Source organism: Protomyctophum parallelum, assembly GCF_964188405.1.
Source record: "Protomyctophum parallelum genome assembly, chromosome: 6".
In the NCBI taxonomy this organism is placed as follows: domain Eukaryota; kingdom Metazoa; phylum Chordata; class Actinopteri; order Myctophiformes; family Myctophidae; genus Protomyctophum; species Protomyctophum parallelum.
In genome coordinates, this window is record NC_139701.1 from 39,769,174 (window position 1) to 39,793,078 (window position 23,905).

The 23,905-nt window shown below is 42.8% G+C and overlaps 1 protein-coding gene across 3 annotated transcripts in view; it reads left to right on the forward strand.

Annotated features, from left to right (window-relative positions):
- Positions 1 to 473: 473 nt before the first annotated feature.
- dot1l (DOT1-like histone H3K79 methyltransferase) overlaps positions 474 to 23,905 on the forward strand; it is a 44,527-nt gene continuing 21,095 nt past the window's right edge. For all 3 annotated transcript variants that reach the window (XM_083766493.1, XM_083766494.1, XM_083766495.1), the window contains exons 1-11: positions 474 to 832; positions 14,216 to 14,259; positions 14,606 to 14,680; positions 15,007 to 15,070; positions 15,213 to 15,441; positions 15,700 to 15,794; positions 15,900 to 15,962; positions 16,961 to 17,016; positions 18,061 to 18,140; positions 18,819 to 18,887; positions 18,986 to 19,092. In XM_083766493.1, the coding sequence (XP_083622619.1) occupies positions 752 to 832; positions 14,216 to 14,259; positions 14,606 to 14,680; positions 15,007 to 15,070; positions 15,213 to 15,441; positions 15,700 to 15,794; positions 15,900 to 15,962; positions 16,961 to 17,016; positions 18,061 to 18,140; positions 18,819 to 18,887; positions 18,986 to 19,092 (963 nt within the window). In that variant the 5' untranslated portion in view covers positions 474 to 751. The remainder of the gene's footprint in view (positions 833 to 14,215; positions 14,260 to 14,605; positions 14,681 to 15,006; positions 15,071 to 15,212; positions 15,442 to 15,699; positions 15,795 to 15,899; positions 15,963 to 16,960; positions 17,017 to 18,060; positions 18,141 to 18,818; positions 18,888 to 18,985; positions 19,093 to 23,905) is intronic.

Sequence of the window (23,905 nt, forward strand, 5' to 3'; positions counted from 1 at the left end):
GTGTGTGTGTGTGTGTAAAAAAAGACCATAATGTTAACGACAAAATTATATGGGTCATTATGAAATTATGACCAGTTAGTTAACCCAATTCTAGCAGGCTGTCTGCACCTAAGGTCTGCACCAGTGTGGTGCGCGCAGTGATCACACCCCATAGCCGGGAAGGATGGAGGGTTGGTCTGCTTTTAATGTTTATACTTTTGTTTATTTTTTATTATTTTTTAATATATATTTTTAAGCGAATATTATCTAGCAGCTATGGTGTGTGGACTGTGGAAAGTTGAAACACATATAGAGGTGGTGCAAATTGCAATAGAATACCATAAGGCTCAGGCAGCAAAGTTTTACTGTCTGCGGTTGCTAGACAACCAGCTAGCCAATTGCAGTGCGACGAAAACGTCCTTTGGGCCTATGGGCTCTAGACTCTACTCTTTGCTAGTGGCCACCCTTGTCATATTTATTCACGCCGGGCAAGATGGCGGTGATATGGCCGAGTTGTTATTACCAGTCGACATGATCAGGCATTTTTATCCGTATATAAAATTAAGTCAGACATATATACTTGACTATATAGTGTACATATTTACCGGATGACGAGTATCGACGTCGGTCTGGGTTTTTTTTGACGTTTCAAAGGTTTTTTCCCCTCTTTCTTACAAAATGTCAAGGTAGCAGCTCGGTCGGTCGCTAACCTAGTTGGCTAACGGAGACTTAGCTAGCGGAGCTAAGCGAGCCTCCAGCAAAGTGTAGTAGAATGGGAGAAAAGCTTGAGCTCAAGCTAAAATCGCCGGTTGGAGCCGAACCCGCAGGCTACCCGTGGCCGCTGCCAATATACGTAAGTATTTGCACAGCAAGTTAAGAGCGTGAACGACTTCAGAGTTTGGGCTGTGTTTTACCTTTTGTGTTAGCTCATTGCTGCTAACAGTAGCTAGCCTAAGACCCATGGCAGCAGCACGTCTGCATGGTCGTCGGGCAGGTCATACGGGTCGGGATGTGGTGACACAGACAGTGTGGGTCTGCAAGATGTCTATCTATGTCTGTTGGTCACGATGACTGACCGGACATTTAAAGCTTCACCAGAATCGCCACATACCCTTAGCTGTTGTTGTTGCCTTGTGTGGTTGTCTGGACTTTGTAGCTATTGTTTACAATCTGCACACACTCGTGCACAGATGCTCACTGTCATGCAGTCTGAAGGCTCTGTACAATGATGAAATATCACCGAATGTATTAACGATGACATTATACCGAATTTTGTCACTACTGGAAGAGGAGCTCGGGGATGTCCTGTGAGTGACACACGCCATGGTGTTTTTTGTTTGACTCATTTTCGCAACAAGATTCTGCTTAGTTACGGACGGTAGTTGCTGCTGGCCAATGTCTAAATGTGGAGACCGTTAGACATTTTGTTCTGGTGATATATTATGAATGTAAAAATGTATTAGAGTCGTTGCATGCAATGTTTTGCACAAATAAAAATATAACCATGTCATTTAAGTCTGAACCATCACATGGTACCCACAAATATGTTTGGAAAAGAGTAAAAGACCAGCTAGCTAAACTACTACGGGAGGATTAAACACAATGAGTATTTTAACTGGTTGAGAACGTTTAAAAAGGGAAGTTGGTTGAACTGTTCTTGTGGCCCTTGAAGTTGCTTCATTGCATGCATGTCAGCTTCACTGAATGAAAACTGTGTTGAGTCTTTTTAGAGCATTCCATGAATGCTTCCTTTTTCATCCCCATTCCCTAGTATCTTTTTGATCACAGCAGGCCAGTTGTGAGTGGGTAGACTGAACTGTATGCATCCAGCGAACCCCTGCTTTGATGTGGGATAGAAATGCCTAGCTATTGCAATCATGTACTGTATGTTCTGAGGCAGATTGCTCTCATTATGTATGGCATACTAATGTATGGCATACTATACCAGAGTTGATAGACAGTTTGTTACATGCTGTCAACGCATGCCAGCGGGTGATTCTTTGTAGTAGTAATACCATCTGAAAGTAACAAAAAGGCTCTGCGGTTCCTTTGGTGGTATTGACTATTTAGTGAGTTTCAGCGCAGACTCGTATTTGTCTGTGATTGTGGGCAAGACAGCTTCCAGCTAGTGGTGAGAAAATGCAGTTTTTCTTAAAGTGGGGTCTTCCGTCTGTTGCCTCAGTCATAACATAACTCTGTGCCTACTCTAGCACTAGACTGCTGTTTGCTCCCAATGGAAAACGAAACCATTTTCTCAGCTAACAGTCAGCAGCATTACCGCAGTTGATGCAATCAGCCTCTCGCTTGTCCTTGGCTGACTGACTGACTGACTGAGTGACCCTCCCTTTACACTAGTAGGCTGGAGACAGATAAGAAGACTTGCATTCTGAGGCCCCTCCCTCCAGGAAGAGAAGCCCATTACCCATGCAATCTAGAGACCAGAACCACTTCCTAATGTTTGGACTGTAGGGAGAGCCAAGTTTGGAATTTAATATACCACTGGCCTACATCCTATAGCTATACAGGGACTAGACTTGTGCTGAATTAGAACCAGCTGGACCTTATTTTGGGAAAGGCATGCATTCAGAGCTCTGCAATATGGAACCTGTTCATGTGGAGTGCTTGCTCCTCCGGGGTTCAAAGGGAAAGGCTGCCCAGGCAAACGCTCCTCCTCGCGCTTCTCTCTCATCTCCTGTCCATATGGCTGGCTCTGCAGGGATTGAAGCCACAGAGGATGTGAGACGCAGCCAGCTACCACATGAACTCTAGTGTCCCTAATATTCTGAATCTGTGGGCGAACAACATTCAGCTAAATCTACATGCTCCCTGCCCATTGTGACCTGCATTGTGATTGCATGTTGTGAGCTTGTACGTAGATCAGCTATTTTCAGCAAATAGTTTTGGTGTAGAGGGAAAATGAAAATTAATATATAAGCGGACCAAGTATAGTGCCCCGGGGGATCCCGGTCAACTAAGTATATAGGGTTTAAATCTCTCTGTTGCTGCGTGTTTAACAAATAATATGATGGTGGTTTTGCATTCTGTGTTTCTTTGTTGAACTGCAAACCACTGCTACAGATCCCACCATGTACATTCTAGTATTTTCCAGTCCTACGGAGCGGGCAGATTTCTTATCGCACCCACTGAGTAAACACACTGTTGTCTGTATGTGGAGAACACAACACCATGATTGTTTGTGTGCAGATTGTATGCCTGCTCCGAGTCCTACTTCAAGTCAATGTCCAGGACCAAGAACCACTAAAACAAAGAATACACACACACACACACACACACGCACACACACACACCCCACACACACTTCTGCGCAGCTGCAAATCTAAATCATCTGTAAATGCTTCCATATGAAGACTAGCTCTTCTGCTGTGCTGTTCTTTGTTCATCTGGTTCTGGGTGTGGGGTACTATCTACGACTCCATGCTATGCCTTTTAAAGACCGCTTGATTAAGTATGGTGTGTGACTCTGGTCTGTCATTCATATTCCACACCATCACTGTAGTAAAACATTTAGTATCAATCTCTTGTCTCAATCTCAATGTCTTTTGAAGTGTCAGTGTTAAGCAATGGTGTGAAAACAATTGTTGCACAGGAGGACCGGTTTAGTATAGTCAAGTGTTTTTAATGTATGTATTATATGTAGTATATTGTCTATTAACAGCAACAGCAAGCCTTATACAACCTGTTTATTTGTGATGAAAGAGGGTTCACCGTTTAGAATAGTTTGCATGAAATTCTTAAAGGTGTAGTGAAACGGAAATGGAGGGCATTTTATTTAGAAGTTTCAGCTTGAAACGCTGGCTCTGAAGTTTCTGAACCAAGCAGAGCGTCGTATCCCTCCAGGCTATGGTTTTTAGTATGTGACTTTCTCTCAAGTGCAGTCGTTTGTAAACAAAGTGACAGAGACGTGGGGCAAAGCCAGGGAATTATTTCAAACCTATACACAACCTATATACATATTATACCATGGTGATTAATACACTGTCTGGATGTCATCTTGAATGAGATTAAAAACGGAGTAGTTCTTTAAACCAGCTGTGTTGGAGGACAATGAAGCAATGGGAATCAAACTGGTGAGCTTCATTTTTATTGGCTTTTATTGATGTGGGCCTCGACACGTCATCACACAGCACACTTTCGTTTTCACTTTTCAGGAAGTAATTAAACAATTTATTTGCATCCATTGTTAGGTATGCCCATATGATGACCACAGATATGGTCTAGAAGTGTGAATTTCACTACACCTTTAGTGTTTAGCTCTCCTCCCTGGCCTCTGTCTGTGTGTTAGGCTGCAACAGTGACACTAACTTGGTGGTGACAACAATATGCTACTTCCGTGCTCGGAAACACACACACACACACACACACACACACACACACACAGCTGTCTATAGAAGTGGTTGGTTATAAATTATGTCAGTTCATTTATAACAGTGTAGCATGCATGATTGTCTTTACCAAAGTGATCATCTGCATTTCTCAGACTAGATTTAACTGAATTGTAAGTAAGTCAGAGAGGCTTATGGTCTATATCAGCCAGGGTGCAGGAGTCTATCTCCGTTTCAATGTGCTAGAGATGGATTGCTGAGGTGGAGCGCAACATCTACCATCAGCTCCCAGTACCTACTGCACCACATCAAGCTGTGCTCAGTGTAGGGCTGACCCCAAAAATGTTCAATCGATACGCACAGGAATCGATTTTTAAATTTTGAATCGAATAGTCATTAAAAAAAAAGCGGCCGCTTTTGGTCCGCGAGACGGCCCCATTTGGTCCGCCTCGCAGCACCGCAACGCCTCCTCCCCTCTCCCCCTCACTCGTGGTAACAACAAGGAAGTCAACACAGCAGCCTGCAGTCATGCCGCCACAAAAGAAATCTAAAGTGTGGTTGCATTTTAGAATATGCAAGGAGAACAAAGAACAAGTGGTGTACAGTGTCAACTATGTGACAAGAAATTGGCGTATCACATACGGGATGGCCCAAGTGAGGCGAAAAATCTGCGTCGAAACTTCACGCATGGGACAGGGGAAAAAGCCCCTTACCTCCTAGGCTCCGAGGGACTTCCAGGCGCGCTAATTTGAGCCGCGGTCATCCACACTTTTCTACCCCAAGAAAGAGCCTCGTCGGAAGGGTCTGAGAGCGGCGTAGACCGCGGCGCAAATTTGCGCGCCTGGAGCTCCAGGATTGGTGCTTTTTTTGGTGAGAGGTAATGCCTGTGTCAGGCAGTTGACTTGTTACGGTCGGATGTTTTATTAAGCCAAATTATTTGTGCGTCACTGCTTTCATGAAGGCTGCAACAGTTGTTGCTTCAATGCTTATCGTTTTAAATAAATGAGACCAATCCAAGCATGCCTTTCTCTCCGCTATTGTTTAATATAGTAATATAATATATATATAATATAACCCCCCCCCCCGTTGGGTTTCGAAGCGTCGAAGATCGAAACAAATTTATATCGAAGCGTCGATCATCAAAAACGTAATCGAAGGTCAGCCCTAGCTCAGTGCCCAGTTGTCGGTGCCCGGGTTCAAACTCATGACCTTGCGGTCGAAAGGCGAGTGCTAAATATGACACTGTGCTATGGTTAATTAATCACGGATAACTGTGGCGGAAACACACCCATCTTTACAAAACAATTGGCAAATACCCATCCCATGTCTTATCTTGGTGAATATTTATCTCATGGTGAAACGGATGGGCATGACGCCAAGGCATTTCTACGTAATGTCTGTGGCACTGTGTGCACTGTGCAATGTGTGCATGCACAGGCACAGCACCTCTCAACACCTCACTGCCTTCAAGTTCTGACCGGCAACTTGCCCCAAATCTCAACTAGCAAACAGCTGGGCAGTACATTTATCGAACAGTTCTCTTGTCTCAACAGCATCTTCGACTCTGATCTGATGTAGGGATATTAAAGGTATATGTTAAGATATGCCACGTTTGATAGTATAGAATAAGGCTTAAGTGATTAAAACGATGAAAAACAAGACGTATGCCATCTATTCAATATTGGAGAAGTTGTACCCAACACATGGCAAGAAACCCAAAGCAACAACAGCTACGTCGCTATTGCAACACCCACAACACCATCTTACACACTACACCCACACATACTCACACGACAGTGACGTCACACACTTACCTTCGCAGTGTTCGGGACCTATCTCCTCCTATCGCGCCGAACGCCAAAACTCGACACCACCCGCCAAACACTGGCACTGGCACTGCCACCAAAAATGCCTCCCTTCCACACTCACGCCGCCAATGCATTTGTTTACTACAAACATTATCGCCCGAAGCACCCACACCCCCAGAACACTGTTGCCCTGTTCACCACGCTAAATTCGCCAGGTCTATGCAAGTGAGCACAAATTACATGTGAGAAATTTCATTCACAAGCCCACAAATGCCATTCAACTGCCATTCAACACACACTACGACTCGCTTACAATTCGCAAACCTGGCAACACTGCCCTGTCTTCTAATAGGCCCACACTAGCTCTCAGAATCTGATTCTGATCTCCCGCAGGAGAAGAGAAACAAGGAAGGGGAGAGGAATTGTAGCCTCACGATTTTGCTTATTCCTTCTAAATCTCTGTATATAAAATTTAAATCACTCAGCGAATCTCTTAGTTACATCAACATTGTTCTTTGTCAGAAGTTGGTTTGTGCTAAGTATTCACGATTACACAGATCGCATTGGGCTATTTCGCCTGCAAGCCATACTGCAGAGTACTTTTGATTGCGCACACACACACACACACACGCACGCCTGGCTTGCACACACACACACGCACACACACACACACACACACACAGGAATAGCCGTGCAGGCTATACGCGGCGCCAGCAAGACAAGGACGTTATAATTTTGAGTTTCATTAAATAACTGTCTTTCTCCGCACGTGCGCACACAACATTATTCAAGTCAAATGCGTAACGGCAATATTGGGCTAATATAGGCTACCAATACAGGACGTTATAATCTTCACTTTCATTAAATAACTGTCTTTCTCTGCACGCGCACGTGCGCACACAACATTATTCAAGTGAAATGCATAACGCCAATAGAGCGTCGCAGTCCCTCCCCCTTTCAGAACGGCGAGTGGCCCAGGAAATGAAATGCAATGCATTCTGACCATAGGATTTTCTTTAAGTATTTATTTAAAGACGGTTACGCCGCGGACAAAGCCAACTCGGATCGTGACAAATCATGACAATGAACACTATGTTTTGGGCCGATCAAATAATTTATAAGAAGAAAAACAAAACAAATAGTGTTGTCTCCTGCCTTTATTTTCTTCTAATGATTTGTTCGGCCTAAAATATTGTGTTCATTGTCATGATTTGTCACGATCCGAGTTGGCTTTGTCCGCGGCGTAACCGTCTTTAAATAAATACTTAAAGAAAATCCTATGGTCAGAATGCATTGCATTTCATTTCCTGGGCCACTCGCCGTTCTGAAAGGGGGAGGGACTGCGACGCTCTATATTGGGCTAATATAGGCTACCAATATGTGGGTAGCCTACATGGATTTACCCACGGAATGAATATATATATATATTCATCTATACCAGGGCTGCCCACACTTTATTTTACTTCAGAGCTACTTTCAAAACAACCAGCTCATATACCCACCAAATAAAACTATCATCCCATTGCAGAAAATAGTTACAAAATGTAATTGAGGCTACATACAGTGGTGTCCCCTTCGTCTGTACCAGGCTGACTTCTATAGGTTTTGAAAGGTACCTTTATGTTTTTTTCTTTATTTACCCAGGGAAGTAGCTGAGCACAGGTGCTCATTTTCAGCAACGCCCTGCACATCGAAACACACACACACACACACACACACACACAAAATGTCATGTCAAAGGTACCTCTGGAAGCCACACCTCTGATGGGTCGGGTTTAGTCTTAAGGGGTGTGTTGTTTTTCACCCACTGTGTAATACAATGATTGGACGGTAGGTGGCAGTAGTACAGAGGCCAGAGAAACTATAAGACAAACGCACATGGAATGGGAAATAGAGCGGGGGAAATGGTAGGGTTTTTATTTTTGGTATTTGACTTTGCTACTGATGATAGTACGCAACAACAACTATTGCATTGTGTGTTTGAGCTGACAGGCCCTTTTTTATGTCAATCAATCAAGTCATCTCAGGTCATCTCAAGCGGCAGATGCAAAAATAGTTTTTTATATTAAAATTATATATATTTTTAGGGCCATGTGCTCTGCCTGCAAAGCCTTTGTGATCTATAACTTTTGGGCACCGCTTAACGTCAGATCAGGGGTTTTGTCGGCCAGCGCCAAAAATGCTCCCCGACAGCATAATCGGAGCAAATAACGGGCAGTGTGTATGAGCCATAACGTGTTGACTACACTACACTACACTAATAAGGACACATAATAATAACTAATAACCCATCTGTTACTACATGTGGAGTCAACTCCCGCAATTTCCTTCTTCCCATAGTGCGCGGCAACGTAACTCTGGGATGAGCGGCCGCGAAATTCTAGTATATCAATAATTCGATTGTCGTACCCGTCCCAGACAATATCTAGTCTCATATTATGACATCAAATATAATATATTGCCCCAAATTGCCCAGCCTTAAGTTAAATACAGACACACACAGGTATGCACACACATGCCAGTTAAATAAAGCAATATCTTTCTACCTTTTCACATTCAATTGAAAGGGGGGGTGAATACTGTCAAATAGTATATGCTGCGGTATTTCAGTACTGTTAAAAAGGGTATCTTTGAAAAACAAAAAAGGTCCCGCACACTGTCAGACACTTGCCAAAAGTGTCCGACGTTTGGGTCGATTAGACCTTCATCAGGACAGTACAGTCCTGATGAAGGTCTAATCGACCCAAACGTCGACCTAATAAAGAGCAACATTTTGGCAAGTGTCTGACAGTTTGCGGGACCTTTTCTTTGTTTTTCAAAGATACCCTTTTTAATATTATGCTCTATACTATTGCCCTTACGCACCCGTCACCAGCCTTCTGAGGTGTGCATCGGCCTTTTGCTATAAAAGATACTGTACTGTGAACTGTCATACCATTACATCCCTTTTTGACAGCAAAAGCAGTGCAAAAGAAACGTATCATGACTTTCGAGGAATGCGTTTTTATACACTGTCTGATGATGCAACTTATGATGCAAGTTAGTTAACCTGCCCCGTCTCCATGTGCAGTGCAGGGGGGTGGGGGGGCTTTAGTCATTATGTTCTTGTGGGCTGATGTGTGGAGGATTGCGTAGTAGAGAGGTTTAAGTCATTCTCCTACACTCACTCGTCTGTCACGCCACGGAGATGACGGCATGAACACATCAGTCCTGCCCACAGTTCAGGGGAGTGGAGAGAGTCTACGCTTTCTGTTTACGTCCCTCTCTCACACTCGCACACTCGGACTGTGTTTATTTTTAGCAGCAGCACGTCTTCGGTGTTGCTGTGTGGTGTCTTTGTGTGAGAGGCACGAACGAGTCTCCCCGCCCCCTCAACATCCCGTAGTCTCACCATGAACTGAAACATTCTCACTCACACTCGTGCACACACTCCCACGCACACCGGTAGACTGTACCGCACCCTCTACTCAGAAAAACAGCATTTGTTGCCACCAACTAGCTACTGTACAGTACACACACCTACCTGTACAGCATTTACCCTTCACAGTACAGTAGTAACTCACTCACTTTGCCAAGAGTCAAACTACATTGGCTTGTTCACAAGGTATTACCTGGCCGACTCCTTTCTCTACAGCATTTGAGGTTATTGTGTTTTTGAGTGGTGCAACCACTCCAAGGAACAGCAATGTCTGTGTCCGTGCGCCTGTGACTATGAGCACCAGTATGACTATTAGTACCAGTAGGGGCGCTGTTGTGCCAGAGAGAGAGCTAGTGCTGCACTGTTGCCTGCTAATGAGAGAGAGAGAGGGGGGGGGGGAGTTGCACCACTCAGTTCACATTCAGTGTGATTTTTTTATAATGTATAATAGTATTTTGTTCGGAGGCATAACCAAACTGAAGAAAATGTGTGGCTTTGAGTTATGCGCATGCCGTGCCATGGTGGAGCGTACTGTAGTGGCGCGCGATATTGAGCGGGAAGATGTGAGTGAGCTCTTAGCTGTGGGCGTTGTGGTGCAGGGCTTCAAACCTCTCCGTTTCAATTTCTCCCTCCGCTTCAAAAACCCTTCTACCCAATACCCATATCCCTTTCTTATTCATCGTATCTCCTGCTTTTCTTTCCCCCATTGAGAAAGGCTGTCCTTGGCAGTGTTCTGAAAGTGTGTCAGTGGGTCATGTCGGGCAACAGGCTCTGCTCTGGGTGTGACCAGAATCCTGCTGTTTCTCCCAGGGAGTGGCCACGGTTTAGCATCTCCAGCTACCATGAGCAACTATAGATAGCTGTCTCGCATGTAAATGGCAATGAGCCTGACAGATAAAGAGAAACTGAGGGATCTATGAAACTGTCTAGCTGTTCTAGGATAGTGCTGGTCCTTTTGTAAGCAGTTGCAGTGACAGAATGTCATATTATTAAGGGCAGACAACTAGGAAGAGATTAAATGTTTGCCCCTGTACGTCGTGTCTGTGTATAGCTAATCTTGGTCACAACTTGCATGAAACGTGATGCAAGTTGTGCACTTACTCCCAGTAAGTCAAGAAAGAACCCTCCACCTCACATTTTGTTTTATTGGCTTCATGGTGGTGCTATAAAAGACCACTTCAAGATAATGACACAACCATAGACATAGAAAGGTAGATGCCTCATTTGCAGCTGCAATTCACCCTTTGTCAAGTCCTTCCTGTGGTTGTGCCCCTCTTCGCACCCATTGGTTGACGTTTTGTGGTTGGACAAAAATCCTTTCTCTCCATCCACTACCATTGAAATAAGGTGTTTCTCAGTTGCTTCGTATTGATATTCTGTGCACTCAATTGTTATGGTGTCAGTAAAAAGGAACGTCACAGGTGCAGCATGGTGACTGGGCATATCATGTTTGTTTTTAGTTTTTTCCAAAAATGTTCTAGCACAGACAAGGTGTTCTAAACAAGGTGGAACAAGGCAGAAAGGCACAAGGCAGAAAGAGCCTGCTGGTTAGTCAGGGACTAATCAGAAGGCTGACAAAGGCCATTGGAGCCCATAGAGTTATATGGAGTGTTATAGCGGCGTCCAGTCACATGACTCGTGTCCCTTCCTTTTTAATATTACGTTCCTTGCCACCAATGTGGAAGCTTGCCCTCACTTGCGAGCATCCGCCCCAGAGCCCATTTATGCTTAAAGGGTTTGTTCGGATTTTTGGACATGAAGCTGTATGAAATGCTTTACCATAAATATCACGGTTGCAAAGGTATTAAATGACTGGCCGAGGAGTGCTGCTCCTGTTTGGGGGAATATCAAGTAGTTTCCAGGGTCACTGGGGGCCACGCATTAAAAATAAACCAATCTACAAAACTAGCGTAATTCGTATTGTTGACCTATATCTACCATTATAGACCAACTTTCGTTCAACTTTGACCGCTCTGTCACATGGTACTATTTTCTTTGTGTTCAGTATCACTGCGCCGCATAGAACACCATAGTGCTGGCGCGCTGCGGCAGGATACACTACCAAAGCTAGGTGCTATGCAGCTACCCCGGGTCGGCTAGCTACGAGGTTTCATTTCATTCAAAACATTTACTTTTGACTCGTTCCGGTTACTTTATAAGTTTTGTTTTGTGTCATAGAGGAAAATAATAGTTGTTTCAATTCTTTCAAAGTAGATCTAAAAATTTGCGTGACTTCAACATGTCACAATCTGTTTTTTTTTTTGTGATCACGAGAAATGGCGACCCACAGGTTAGCAATGCGCCATTTAGCGTAAACACTGAAAACACTGTTGTGTGAACGCATATTGCACGGCTCTGTGAGTGATTAATATCTACTGCGATAGTACTGGAGTTAAATCTCTGACTACTTACAAGGTAAGGAAATACGAAAAAAAAGCTGGCACTGGTGGGTGGTAAATGTAGGTATTTATTCTGGGATGCACACGCAGATTTAGACACGCCAACGGTGTGGAAACAACGGTCAGATATGCGCTGCTCCCTTGCTTTTGGTTACTTAGGGTTAGGTTAGGATTTGAGGTCGGTCTAATGACAGTCGGACCAATACTATGTCTAAAATAAAGCCTGTACCCATTTATTATAGCAGTGAATGAGTTAGATTACTAGTCCACTGCGGAGTCGGGTTGCATCATTGTGTTGGATACATGGATTCAACTGAATTCCACAGCTTTATTAGACAATCGATGTCTGTGCCCATGGTCTGATTAAAATGACCTAACTCTTGTCACACAATGTCACACTTTAGGGCAACGTTCTTGAATGCATCGGGAAATCAATCATTCATTGACATGAGCAAGATTTAATCAGTTTCAATGTTTTGTTGAATTACTCATCATGAACGCAACACATCCAATGATTCCCAATGTTGAATCACATGTTGACAGTTCTCTGTAGAGCAGATAGTATGTAGACCTACCTCCAAAAGCACTTTCACATAGGGACTTCTGTCAGCATCCTTCCCGCTGCAACCTGTGACTGACACAGCCCTGGGTTGTCCACCCAGCCTGACCGTGTTCCAAGGATCCCCCCTCTCTAGTTGAATTGTTGTATGAATCTGGTCAGGTAGATGCTATGTCTGTCTATACCAGGGGTGCCCAAAAGGTAGATCGTGATACCAGTAGATCACAAGGGCTGTGCAGGTAGATTACATGACATGCCCCTAAAGAATTTTTTTTTTTTGGCATCTGCCACTTGAATTAAGGTGACTTGATTCATTGATCAAAAAGGTCAGCTCAAACCCACAAAGCAATACTTTGTTTTCAAGAGTGTTGCTGTGCACAAGCATCAGTAGCATTACAGATTAAATACAAAATACTACCTAACTATTCCATTTCTCTGTTCCAAGTGCATTTGACTTGTATGTAACACCAGCGCCGCTGGTGTTCCATATTTAAACTATTTTCAGCATTGGTATAATATTCTTTTTTCGGTAGGTAGATCTTGTCATTTTGAAAGTAGCTCTCAAGTCAAAAATGTGTGGGCACCCCTGGTCTATACTTATTGTTATTATTGCAGATAATGACAGCTCTTTGGAAATAGCCCATGGCAGTTTACATAATGAGCCCATTGAGAATGCCTAATCCAGAGTCTCTTGCTGTTCCTCGATGGCCTAAACATTGCATTAAACATGTCATTGATAGTGACTGAAGGGTTGTGTGTTTAGCAGTGAGAAGTTGAATCAAACATAATGCTCAGTGCTGTTTTTGTTGTTGCCTGTGTTACACAAGCCTTGTCAGCTTGCTGTTCTGAACAAAATAATGTAATGGTGACTGCTGGGCATTACTGACCTCATCTGATCGTATTATACAGCCTGTCTAGAATGTTGACCTGGCCTGTTGTCACTGGCAGGAGATTTGTATTTTTCTAGAAACATTGTCTGGCTGCCTCTTTGTGCTACCCGGAGAATGTGAAAAATAATTATACAGCACTTCATAGAGTGTTGTTTTCTGTTTGCTGCATACAGTATGTCAGATGTTGTTTAAGACTTTGCTCTACAGCAGAGCTAGGTTAGGCAACCTTTGGCACTGGTGCCAAAATTGGCACAAAGGAGGGTGATCACTGGCACAAGTGTGAGAGATATATTTTGCTTTAAAGGTATATTCACTTTTTTTTGTTTTGTTGTGATAATCCTCCCTACTATAGAGTGTGCTGACCATATAAGGAGTTCCTCCCTGGAGTCCCTGTCCCCAGTTAACCCCTGGGGGTCAAAAAACCATAGGTTTCGTTTTTGGCTAGGTGGTCCAGCCTTCATCCAATCAGGATAGAGAGGGGCCTTCCACCAATCATGATCAAGAGGGGGCGGGCCTCGGTGTGTGTGCTGTTGGCCTGTTGCGTGTCCCCCAACTGTAGAGCGTGTGCATGTGCACATCTGGTTACCGGTTTTTTTTCCAAATCACTGAATGCTCCTTTAAAATAAACTATTAAAAGAAATTGTCCCTCACATTTGTATGTAAATTACACATAAATTGTCATTCACAATCAATGATGTTCTTTGCCAATGATGTAGTTCTAAACGTCAAATGGGATTGTACACATAAAGGACATGACAAAGCTGAGGTGCCCATTTTGGCTAATTAAAATAAAGTTTGTTTGTCGCTCTCTGTTTCTAGGATAAACACCATGATGCTGCTCATGAAATCATCGAGACCATCCGGTATGTGGCTTTCCTTCTCTAATCCATGAATTTACTGTACACTCTAGGTGTGTGTGTGTGTGGGGGGGGGGGGGGGGGTAGGTATGCATCTGGATGTTTTTTTTAACAGCTTTTTTTTTTTTTTTTAAGATATTTTTTTTGCGGCTTACGCCTTTATTGATTTTTTAAGGGATAGAAAGTAGGCTGACAGGAAACGGGAGAGAGATGGGGGGATGACATGCGGTAAAGGCCGTGTCGGGTCCGGGAGTCGAACCCGCGGCACACCGCGACTGGATCACCAGTCCGGTGCCCAGACCGTTACGCTACGGCCTGGGCCTTTTTAACAGCTTTTATGTGTATGTTGTAGGTGGGTGTGTGAGGAGATCCCAGACCTCAAGCTGGCCATGGAAAACTACGTACTCATTGACTATGACACCAAGAGGTGAGACAAGGGTCATATGTGCAAGTACTGTACCTTCAGCAGTGGGAATTTCTATTTTCTACTGCAACTGTGGATGTTTGAGCTCAAAGTAAAAGCATGCAAAGGAATACAAATGTTCACATGAGATACTTATTGAGCTATGAATACCACATTGAGCTATGAATACCATTGTGGTATGTGTTGAACTGTTTGCAGTTCTGGCCCTTCTCTATATATTTGTTTTTTGAAGTATTAAATAGTCACTTTGCAATTAGTATTGATAGATGTACTGTACAATACATTGCCACAAGGTTAAATTATATTCCTACTTTGGTGTGTTCTCACAGTTTTGAGAGTATGCAGAGACTTTGTGACAAATACAACAGAGCCATTGACAGTATCCACCAATTGGTGAGTCCATTTCTGTGACACTCCTAAGTGTGTGTGTGTGTGTGTGTGTGTGTGTGTGTGTCTAAGGTGAACAGATTTACTGTACTGTTGGAAGAGTTATAATCTGCATATGTCCAAATGTGTATGTCTGTCCATGTTCCAGTGGAAGGGGACCACGCAGCCAATGAAGCTAAACAAACGTCCATCCAATGGGCTGCTGAGGCACATCCTGCAGCAGGTGTACAACCACTCGGTGACTGACCCTGAGAAACTCAACAACTATGAACCCTTCTCCCCGGAAGTGTACGGAGAGACCTCCTTCGACTTGGTGGCTCAGATCATTGACGAGATGGAGATGAAAGATGACGACACCTTTGTGGACCTTGGCAGTGGTTAGTTTTTTTGATCGGCAGCTATGAGTGAGCAGCACAGTGCTTTTTGAAATGTGGAACCATTACTTGTAAATGTGCACTGGCCTTCAATGCCCAGACTCAGGAAGTGAATAACTTGAATGAATTCAGTGCCTTGAAGTCTTTAATTCAGTGCCTTGATGTCTGTCTGTCAGCCCGCCTGCCGTCTGTCTCTGTGTCTTGTCCCAAGGAGGTTTGTCCTACAAATCGTTTTTTCCCCTCTTTTTTTCATACTCATAGGAGTGGGGCAGGTAGTGCTGCAGGTCGCTGCAGCAACCAACTGTAGACACTACTATGGTGTGGAGAAAGCAGACATTCCAGCTACCTATGCAGAGGTAAATAAACATCCCTGACACAAAAGGACTTGAGATTGTGTTCAGTGAACTCTAAAATTCTCCTTCTTCGTAAATGACTGATGTTGAGTATTGTCTCTCTTTCAGTCCATGGATAAAGAGTTTAAGAAGTGGATGAAATGGTATGGGAAGAAGCACGGAGAGTACACGGTACGTTTGATCTAACAGTGTTCCCTGACAGTGTCAACTCTTAGGGCCGATTCATACTCCTATTTTAGAGCCGAATAAAAGTCGGTTCGGCTCTGTAGAGCCTACAATTTGACGTCATTTGAGGTTCGGGGGGGCGGGTACCGTCCTAAAGTCGGCTCTTCGGTGCTACAGAAAATTTCTGACGACCCGAAATCATTTCGGCACTACAGCGGTAAAATAGGAGTATGAATCGGCCCTTAGTTGACCGATGTCCCCCGTTGCTGTCTTATAGCTCTTCTCCTTTTTTCCTTCCAAGACCACAATTCACCAATCTGCAAGCTTGTAGGTCTGCTATTTTCTCCCCTAAATAGGGATACTAGGATTCATGTGGATAAAAGACTTTCAAAAGGAAAGTAAGAACATATTGCTGACTACAGGCCCCCAGAGCAACCATTTTCGTTCTTGATTAATGACCATTCATGAGCCCCTCTAGAGATGTGGGCTAAAATAAAGACATTGCTACACAAATTGAAATATGGTTTGCTTTTTAATTTAATTTTTATTTTTTTGTTCCCAAGAATTTAGTCAATTCCTTCCATGTATATGGTCCCAGCTACTTAATTTCAGCTGACAATGTAAAGATTCACCGGGCTGGTAGAAGATGCTATTCCTTCAGTTCTGCTCCCTGCTGAATAGGCTAGTGCAGCGACAGATCTGCTCTCAGATCAGTTCTGCTCCCTGCTGAATAGGCTATAGTGCAGCGACAGAGATTGCCCGGCCAGGCCGGAGGCACCATGGACGGTCCCCCAGAGCTCTATATGCCTACTAGGTTTTCTAGCATTTCTCTCGACACTAAATCTCTTTGCGACACATTACAAGCTTGTAGATTGGCTATTTCCTCTGAACGTTCTCCCTCAGAATAGGGACACGCGTCATGTGTTCAATATAGTAGCTGTGCTCTCTCAGCACGCAGGTGTTTGTGTACCAGTGTAGCTCACTTGCTCCTAATATTGTTTCAGCTGGAGCGGGGTGACTTTTTGTCAGAAGAATGGAAAGAACGGATAGCCAACACAAGGTGGAGTAGCACAGCAAGTCGCAAATACACACTGAAAGACACAGTTGCTTCTTGGACTGGAAAACCAGTGGCTATGCAGTGGTGGAAAGCATCTGAGAAACAAAAAAAAGGGATACAGCATTGTGGGAAACATGGGATGTCAAATCGCTGCGGTCTCTGTGACTTTCTAGTCACCAGAAACTATTTAGAAACATTGAAATGTAGTATATCCTTCCCTCTGGACACCACAGTGCTAATGATGTCTCTTAATAAAATCCATAGGCATAAAAGTTAAAAGAATGATCTTTTGTCATACTTATTATTATTTCTTCTAAAAAAGTCTACTATGCCATACAAAGTTTGATCAGTGATCTGAGGTTATTTAGAGGCAGGATAAGTGATAGTCTTTGCTTAACAAAAGGTTAAACACTATATTCTGATCGTAAACATTTGCTATAGTGTTTGTTCCGTAACCGGGGTCTTCCTGTCTCTCCAGCTCTTTAATAAACAAATACAATTTCAGGTAGGTGACAACATTTCAGCCATCTGGAGAGAGTAGCCATTCGTGAGCTTTCTTTTTATAGTGTTCCAGTTCCAATTTTGTCTGTCCGTTTATTTGTGTCATCAATTCCACTTGTTTAATCTGTATCCTGACTGCATTCTCTGTCCTGATTGGATAAAATTGGTATCCCGACCTGAAAATGCTTTTATTTTTTAATAAAAAGCTGGAAAGACATGGAGACTCCTGTTACTGAATAAACACTAGTCTATAGTAATGAGTACTATCACAATATAGAGCTTTTTAACACTTATTTTAACAAAAGAAAATCACTTACCCTTCCTTTAAGATCCTGTCATTGTATTTTATTTTGCTGTGAAAAAAGACATGTATGGCATGTTTGTCTAAATAAAAATATCTTAAAAAAAAGAATGTGATCTCAGAAAGCTAAGTCCCTACTTTTCACAGAGCAAGACATTTTACCCACATCATTCTGTTTAAATGTCCCCATCCCAATCCAACCTAATTTCCCCCCCCCCCCCTCTTCTCCCTTCTCTGTCCTCCAGTGTTATTTTTGTAAATAACTTTGCCTTCGGTCCAGAGGTGGATCACCAGCTGAAGGAGCGTTTTGCTAACATGAAGGAAGGTTGGTAACTTGACACCAACCGACACATTGCTATTTGGCAACGACTGGAATCCATTACTGATCTCCCCCAGAGTGCTATGCTGTTGATTAGCTTAGCTTTCTGTTAATGTTGTCTGCAGAGACGGTAAATTAGACTCTACACTTCCATCTCTTGATTTACACTGAAGAAACCCCAATTTGTGGGCCATTTAACTCTACTTTAGTGACGCACTGATCAAAGTGTGGAAGACAAGAGTATTAACTGGTTGTAACTAATGGCCTTTTTAACACCAGCCAGACCATTTGCTCTGTGTGGGAGACACCCAAATGTATTGTATTGCTGGTGTTGGGAGTGACACCTGGACTTATTTAAAAGGCTTATTTTTTCAGCTGTTCTTATTAGAGATTAAAACGGAGAGAGTGGCTGATGATAGCTTATGCCAGCTGTGTCAACATGGGGCACTTGATCTTTGACCGTAGCAGCCTTGTGACCAACTCAAGTAACCTCTCTTGCTGCCCACCCCCAGTTGCAAACCAAACATGACAGAATGATTAATGGGTCTATTGATTATTGTATTTATAGGAGCTTGTTATTGATCATTGTTTGCATCAGGTAGAGTGCCAAGTAAATACATATCTTCATATCCAGTATACAATGTTAAAAATTGACTACTGTTTTTTTTCCCGTTTCTTTTTCAGGTGGAAAAATTGTGTCCTCGAAACCATTTGCACCGCAAAATTTTAGAATAAATATAAGAAACTTGAGCGGTATGTATCCTGGGAGTGTTTTTTTTAAACCAATCCTCAAATCGGTTTTCATTTCAGCGTTGTAAAACAATACCTTTCTCTTTCTCTCTGCCTTTTAGACATCGGCACAATAATGCGTGTGGTGGAGCTGTCTCCACTGAGGGGCTCTGTGTCCTGGACAGGAAAGCCAGTCTCCTACTACCTGCATACCATAGACCGCACCATAGTGAGTCTTCCTCCTCCATTGTTTTCTTTTTTTTTCTTTTTTTCACTGTTTTGTTTATTCAAGACTCAGGGTATACAGTAAATCAAACAAAATGACAGTATATGTGACACACCCATACAGAACATATCAAAGAAATAACATGTACATATATAAATGTTGTGAACACCATACACAAAATATTGTGGCAGCATCAAATAAAATAAAAAGTTGCATAGTCCTATGCTAACATGGAAGCGATATTGATAACCACATAACCTGAACCAAGTTTTAAAACAAAAACAAGACAAACACAAGACAAGACAAGACAAGACAACACGGCATGGTCATTGGTCACCCTTTCAAAACACAATGGACGTGGCAGTGCATCCACACATGGCTCCTAATAATAAATATACTGAACAACCCAGCTACGTCGGGAATCTAGCATGCTCAAATCCAGGATTAAACTCATTCAATCTGGAATATCTTGAAACTGCAAGTTATTTACTAGTGCGAGGAAAGGGCCCCATGTGTCCTCAAATTTGGATACCGAGCCTCTCAGGGTACATCTAATCTTTTCTAATTTAATAAAGTGGAGTACGTCTCTAATCCAGTGGAGATGGGTTGGGGGAGCAGAGGACTTCCATTTCATCAAAATTAGACGCCTAGCTAAGAGAGTGGTAAAGGCCACCAAGTGAGCTTCGTATTTTGACAGGAACAGATCAGGGGAAGAGATTCCGAAAATAGCTGTCATTACATTTGGTTCAAATGGTACCCTAACACTACTCGACATAGTGTCAAAGATCTTAGTCCAATACCTACGTAAAGAAGGGCATGACCAAAACATATGTATATACGTGGCAGGGGCCGAACGACACCTATCACACAGGGGATCAATATCACCATATATTTTGGATAACCTGACTTTAGTGAAATGCACACGATGGATGATTTTGCATTGGATTAGCCCATGCCTCGCACAAATGGAAGAAGAGTGGACAAGACGTAAAATATCTTCCCAATCACCATCTGAGATTTCTTCTCCTAAATCCTCTTCCCATCTGTTCTTAATATTTTCTATTGAAGTAGGCCGCAAAGAGAAAATACAATTGTACATAACCGATATTAGGCCCTTCGTGCTCGACAATGGGGTTAAGAAGGAATCAACCACAGTGGCCTCTGGAAGGTTTGGAAATACAGGGTTAAGGCTACGCACAAAACTGCGAATCTGAAGATATCGAAAGAAGTGTTGATTTGAAAGGGAATATTTCCCAGACAGCTGTTGAAAGGAGGCAAATACCTTGTCAATATACAGATCACTGAGCTTTGTAATACCAAGTGATGACCATAAAGAGAAGGCATTATCACTCAAAGATGGATGGAATAAAGGGTTTGCTGTTATTGGGGCAAGGAAGGACTGGGCCTGTAGACCAAAGTGGCGCCTGAATTGATTCCAAATTTTAAGTGTGGATTTGACAATAATATTCTTAGAATAAGGGGTAAGAGAAAAACGAATAGGGGTATGAATAAGAGCAGCCAACGAGGCAGGCCTTACTGAGGAAGATTCCATCTCAATCCATGTTGGACGTAAAGGTGATTTCTCCAACATCAGCCAATGTTGCAAAATTCTAAGATTGGCTGCCCAGTAATAAAACCTAAAGTTAGGTAGGGCTAACCCACCCTGAGGTTTGGGTCTTTGTAATAATGTTTTACTGATCCTGGGAACTTTTTTATTCCAAATAAATTCTGAGATCATGCGATCAATTTTATCAAAAAAAGAGAGGGGGAGAAAAATGGGCAGGCACTGGACAAGATAAGAGAACTTTGGGAGAGAATTCATCTTGACACAATTAACCCGTGCAGCAAGAGATAAAGGCAATAGAGACCACCGTTCAAAATCTTCCTGGAAACGAGTCAGTAAAGTACCAAAATTATATTTGAATAAATCTTCAAACTTGTCTCTAATCTGAATACCAAGGTATTTAAAACCTTTCAGAGCTATTTTAAATGGAAAATTGCTCAGCGGGTAATTACGTGCGGCTGCGTTTAATGGGAGTAACTCACTTTTATCGAGATTCAGCTTATAACCAGAGATGAGGCCAAATGAGGAGAAAATATCAAGTATCGCCGGAATGGACGTAGATATGTCAGAAATATACAAAAGTAAATCATCTGCATAAAGGGATGTCCGCTGCTCAGTGCCATTTCTAACTATACCCGTTATGCGAGGGCTTGATCGAAGTGCAATAGCCAACGGTTCGATGGCGATATCGAACAGAAGCGGACTCAAATTACAGCCCTGCCTGGTCGAGCGATATAGGGGGAATTGTGCTGAACGGGTATTATTGGTCCTTACTGATGCAGTAGGAGATGTATAAAGCAGTTTCACCCAAGACACAAAGTTGACCCCAAATCCAAACTTCTCCAATGTACTAAAGAGGTACCCCCATTCCACACGGTCAAACGCTTTGGCTGCGTCGAGCGAGATAACAACCTCCGGGCTAGCTGAGGGGGCGGGGCTATATAGAACATTAAAGAGACGCCTGATATTAAAAAATGAATATCGATTCTGAACAAATCCTGTCTGATCCGGCGAAATTATGGTTGGAAGGACAGATTCAAGGCGCATAGCTAAGAGCTTGGACAAAAGCTTTAGATCCACAGATAGCAAGCTAATAGGACGATAGCTAGAACAAGATAAGGGGTCCTTGTCTTTCTTCAATAATAATGAAATTGAAGCCTGGGTGAGGGATGGTGGTAAACTATGTGAATTAAATGATTCCGTATACATATCAATTAGAATAGGTGCTAATTTCTCAAAAAACTTCTTATAAAATTCAACTGGATAACCATCTAAACCTGGGCATTTTCCTGTTTGCATACCACTAGCAGCCCTTCTAAGCTCATCAATACTGACCGGCCCATCCAGCTTCCGAGCTACCTCTGGACTCAATTTGGGTATGTCCAATAAATTGAAAAAATTATCATAAGCAGAGGGATCAGTGGTTTGCTCAGATGTATACAGGGAAGTATAAAATTGTTTAAATTGTTCGTTGATCTGCTTAGGATCTGTTGTTACACCAGCAGGAGTTCGAACTTGTGGGATCTGATGGGAGGCAGAGGCCTGTCGTAACTGATGAGCCAGTAGCTTGCTAGCCTTATCCCCATGTTCATAATAATTAGATCTAGATTTAAGTAGTAAGTCCTCTACGTGAGCAGAGGAGAGTATGTCAAATTTAGCTTGGAGAGAAATACGTTCTTTATAAAGATCAGGTGAGGGTTGAGTGGAATGTATACTATCCAATTGACTTATTTGTTTAGCCAAACTACACATTTGCTGCTTCCTAAATTTACTCTCAAATGCGCTATACGAAATTATTTCACCTCTTAAATATGCCTTTAAAGTCTCCCACAGTAGGGATGCTGAAATCCCAGGCGTCTGATTGATCGAAATAAATAAATCAATTTGGCTATTAACAAAATTTACAAAAGTTTCACTGGACAATAAACGACTATTTAGGCGCCAGGGGGGAGGTGTATTATCATATTCTCGAAAATGCAGTTCAAGAACCACTGGAGCGTGGTCCGATAGTACTATTGCTTCATAGTTGCAAGAGTGTAACATTGGAGCCAATCGGTTATCCATCAGAAAATAATCAATACGGGAGTACGATTGATGAACAGGGGAAAAGAAGCTGTAACGTTTACCAAGTGGGTTCAAAAAGCGCCAGGGATCTAAGACATTGAACTCATTCATAAAAGCCTGAATGACTTTGGCAGACCTCGAGGGCACACTAGTTCTGGAAGATGATCTATCCAACTCTGGGTTAATCCAGGAGTTAAAATCCCCCCCCAATAGGAGGTAGTGTGTCGACATATCGGGTAATTTAGCAAACAATGTTTGAAAAAAGTTCTCATTATCCCAATTTGGACCATATACGTTAGCCAGGATGACTGGGGTGTTGTATAATGTTCCTGTAACAAACACAAATCGTCCACCCGGATCTGAAACAACATCGGAAGAAATGAAACCAATAGATTTATGAATCAAAATGGCCACCCCTCTAGATTTTGATTGGAATGATGAATGATAAACCTGGCCAACCCATCGCCGCCGTAATTTCACATGACTGGTACCTTTCAAATGGGTCTCCTGCAAGAAAGCAATACCTACATTCAGATGTTGAAGGTGATGAATCACCTTGGAGCATTTCAGTGGTTGATTTAGACCTCTGCAGTTCCAGCTACAGAACTTGAGCATACCTCCCGACTGCGGCACAGCACTAGGTTGGGTCATACAGCAAACATAGGGATGAAAAATGCCTGAGAACACATGCTGGATGCAAAGCACATAAAATACAACATAACAAGACAGGGCGACCAAGCCAAGAGGACAAACAAACAACAAAACAAATAACCCTCCCTACCCCCCACCCCCCTCCCTCCCCACGCTGAAGCATCCCCATTAAAGAGACACGCGCAAAATGACTGCTATAACCCTTACAAAAGCCAACCTATGGTGGTGCGTTGGTAACGGGGATCGATGAAGTGTCCAGCGAACCCGACCCGACCCCCCTTCAATTGAAAGAACAAAAATAAAAACGGCTTGTATAAAAATAATGAATTAGAATAGGTGATTTGATCCTTGTTAACGATCAATGCTGCCGGTGCAGCAGATTAGAGCTGTCCAAGTGCAACCAAAACCCAACCAAACTGAACCAGAAGGCTGGTATATGAATCCTAGCATGAAATGTCTTTGATTTGTAAATAAACAAAAGTATTAATATTACAAATAACAAATGAAATAATAATGTCAGACAGGCACATCAAGGTC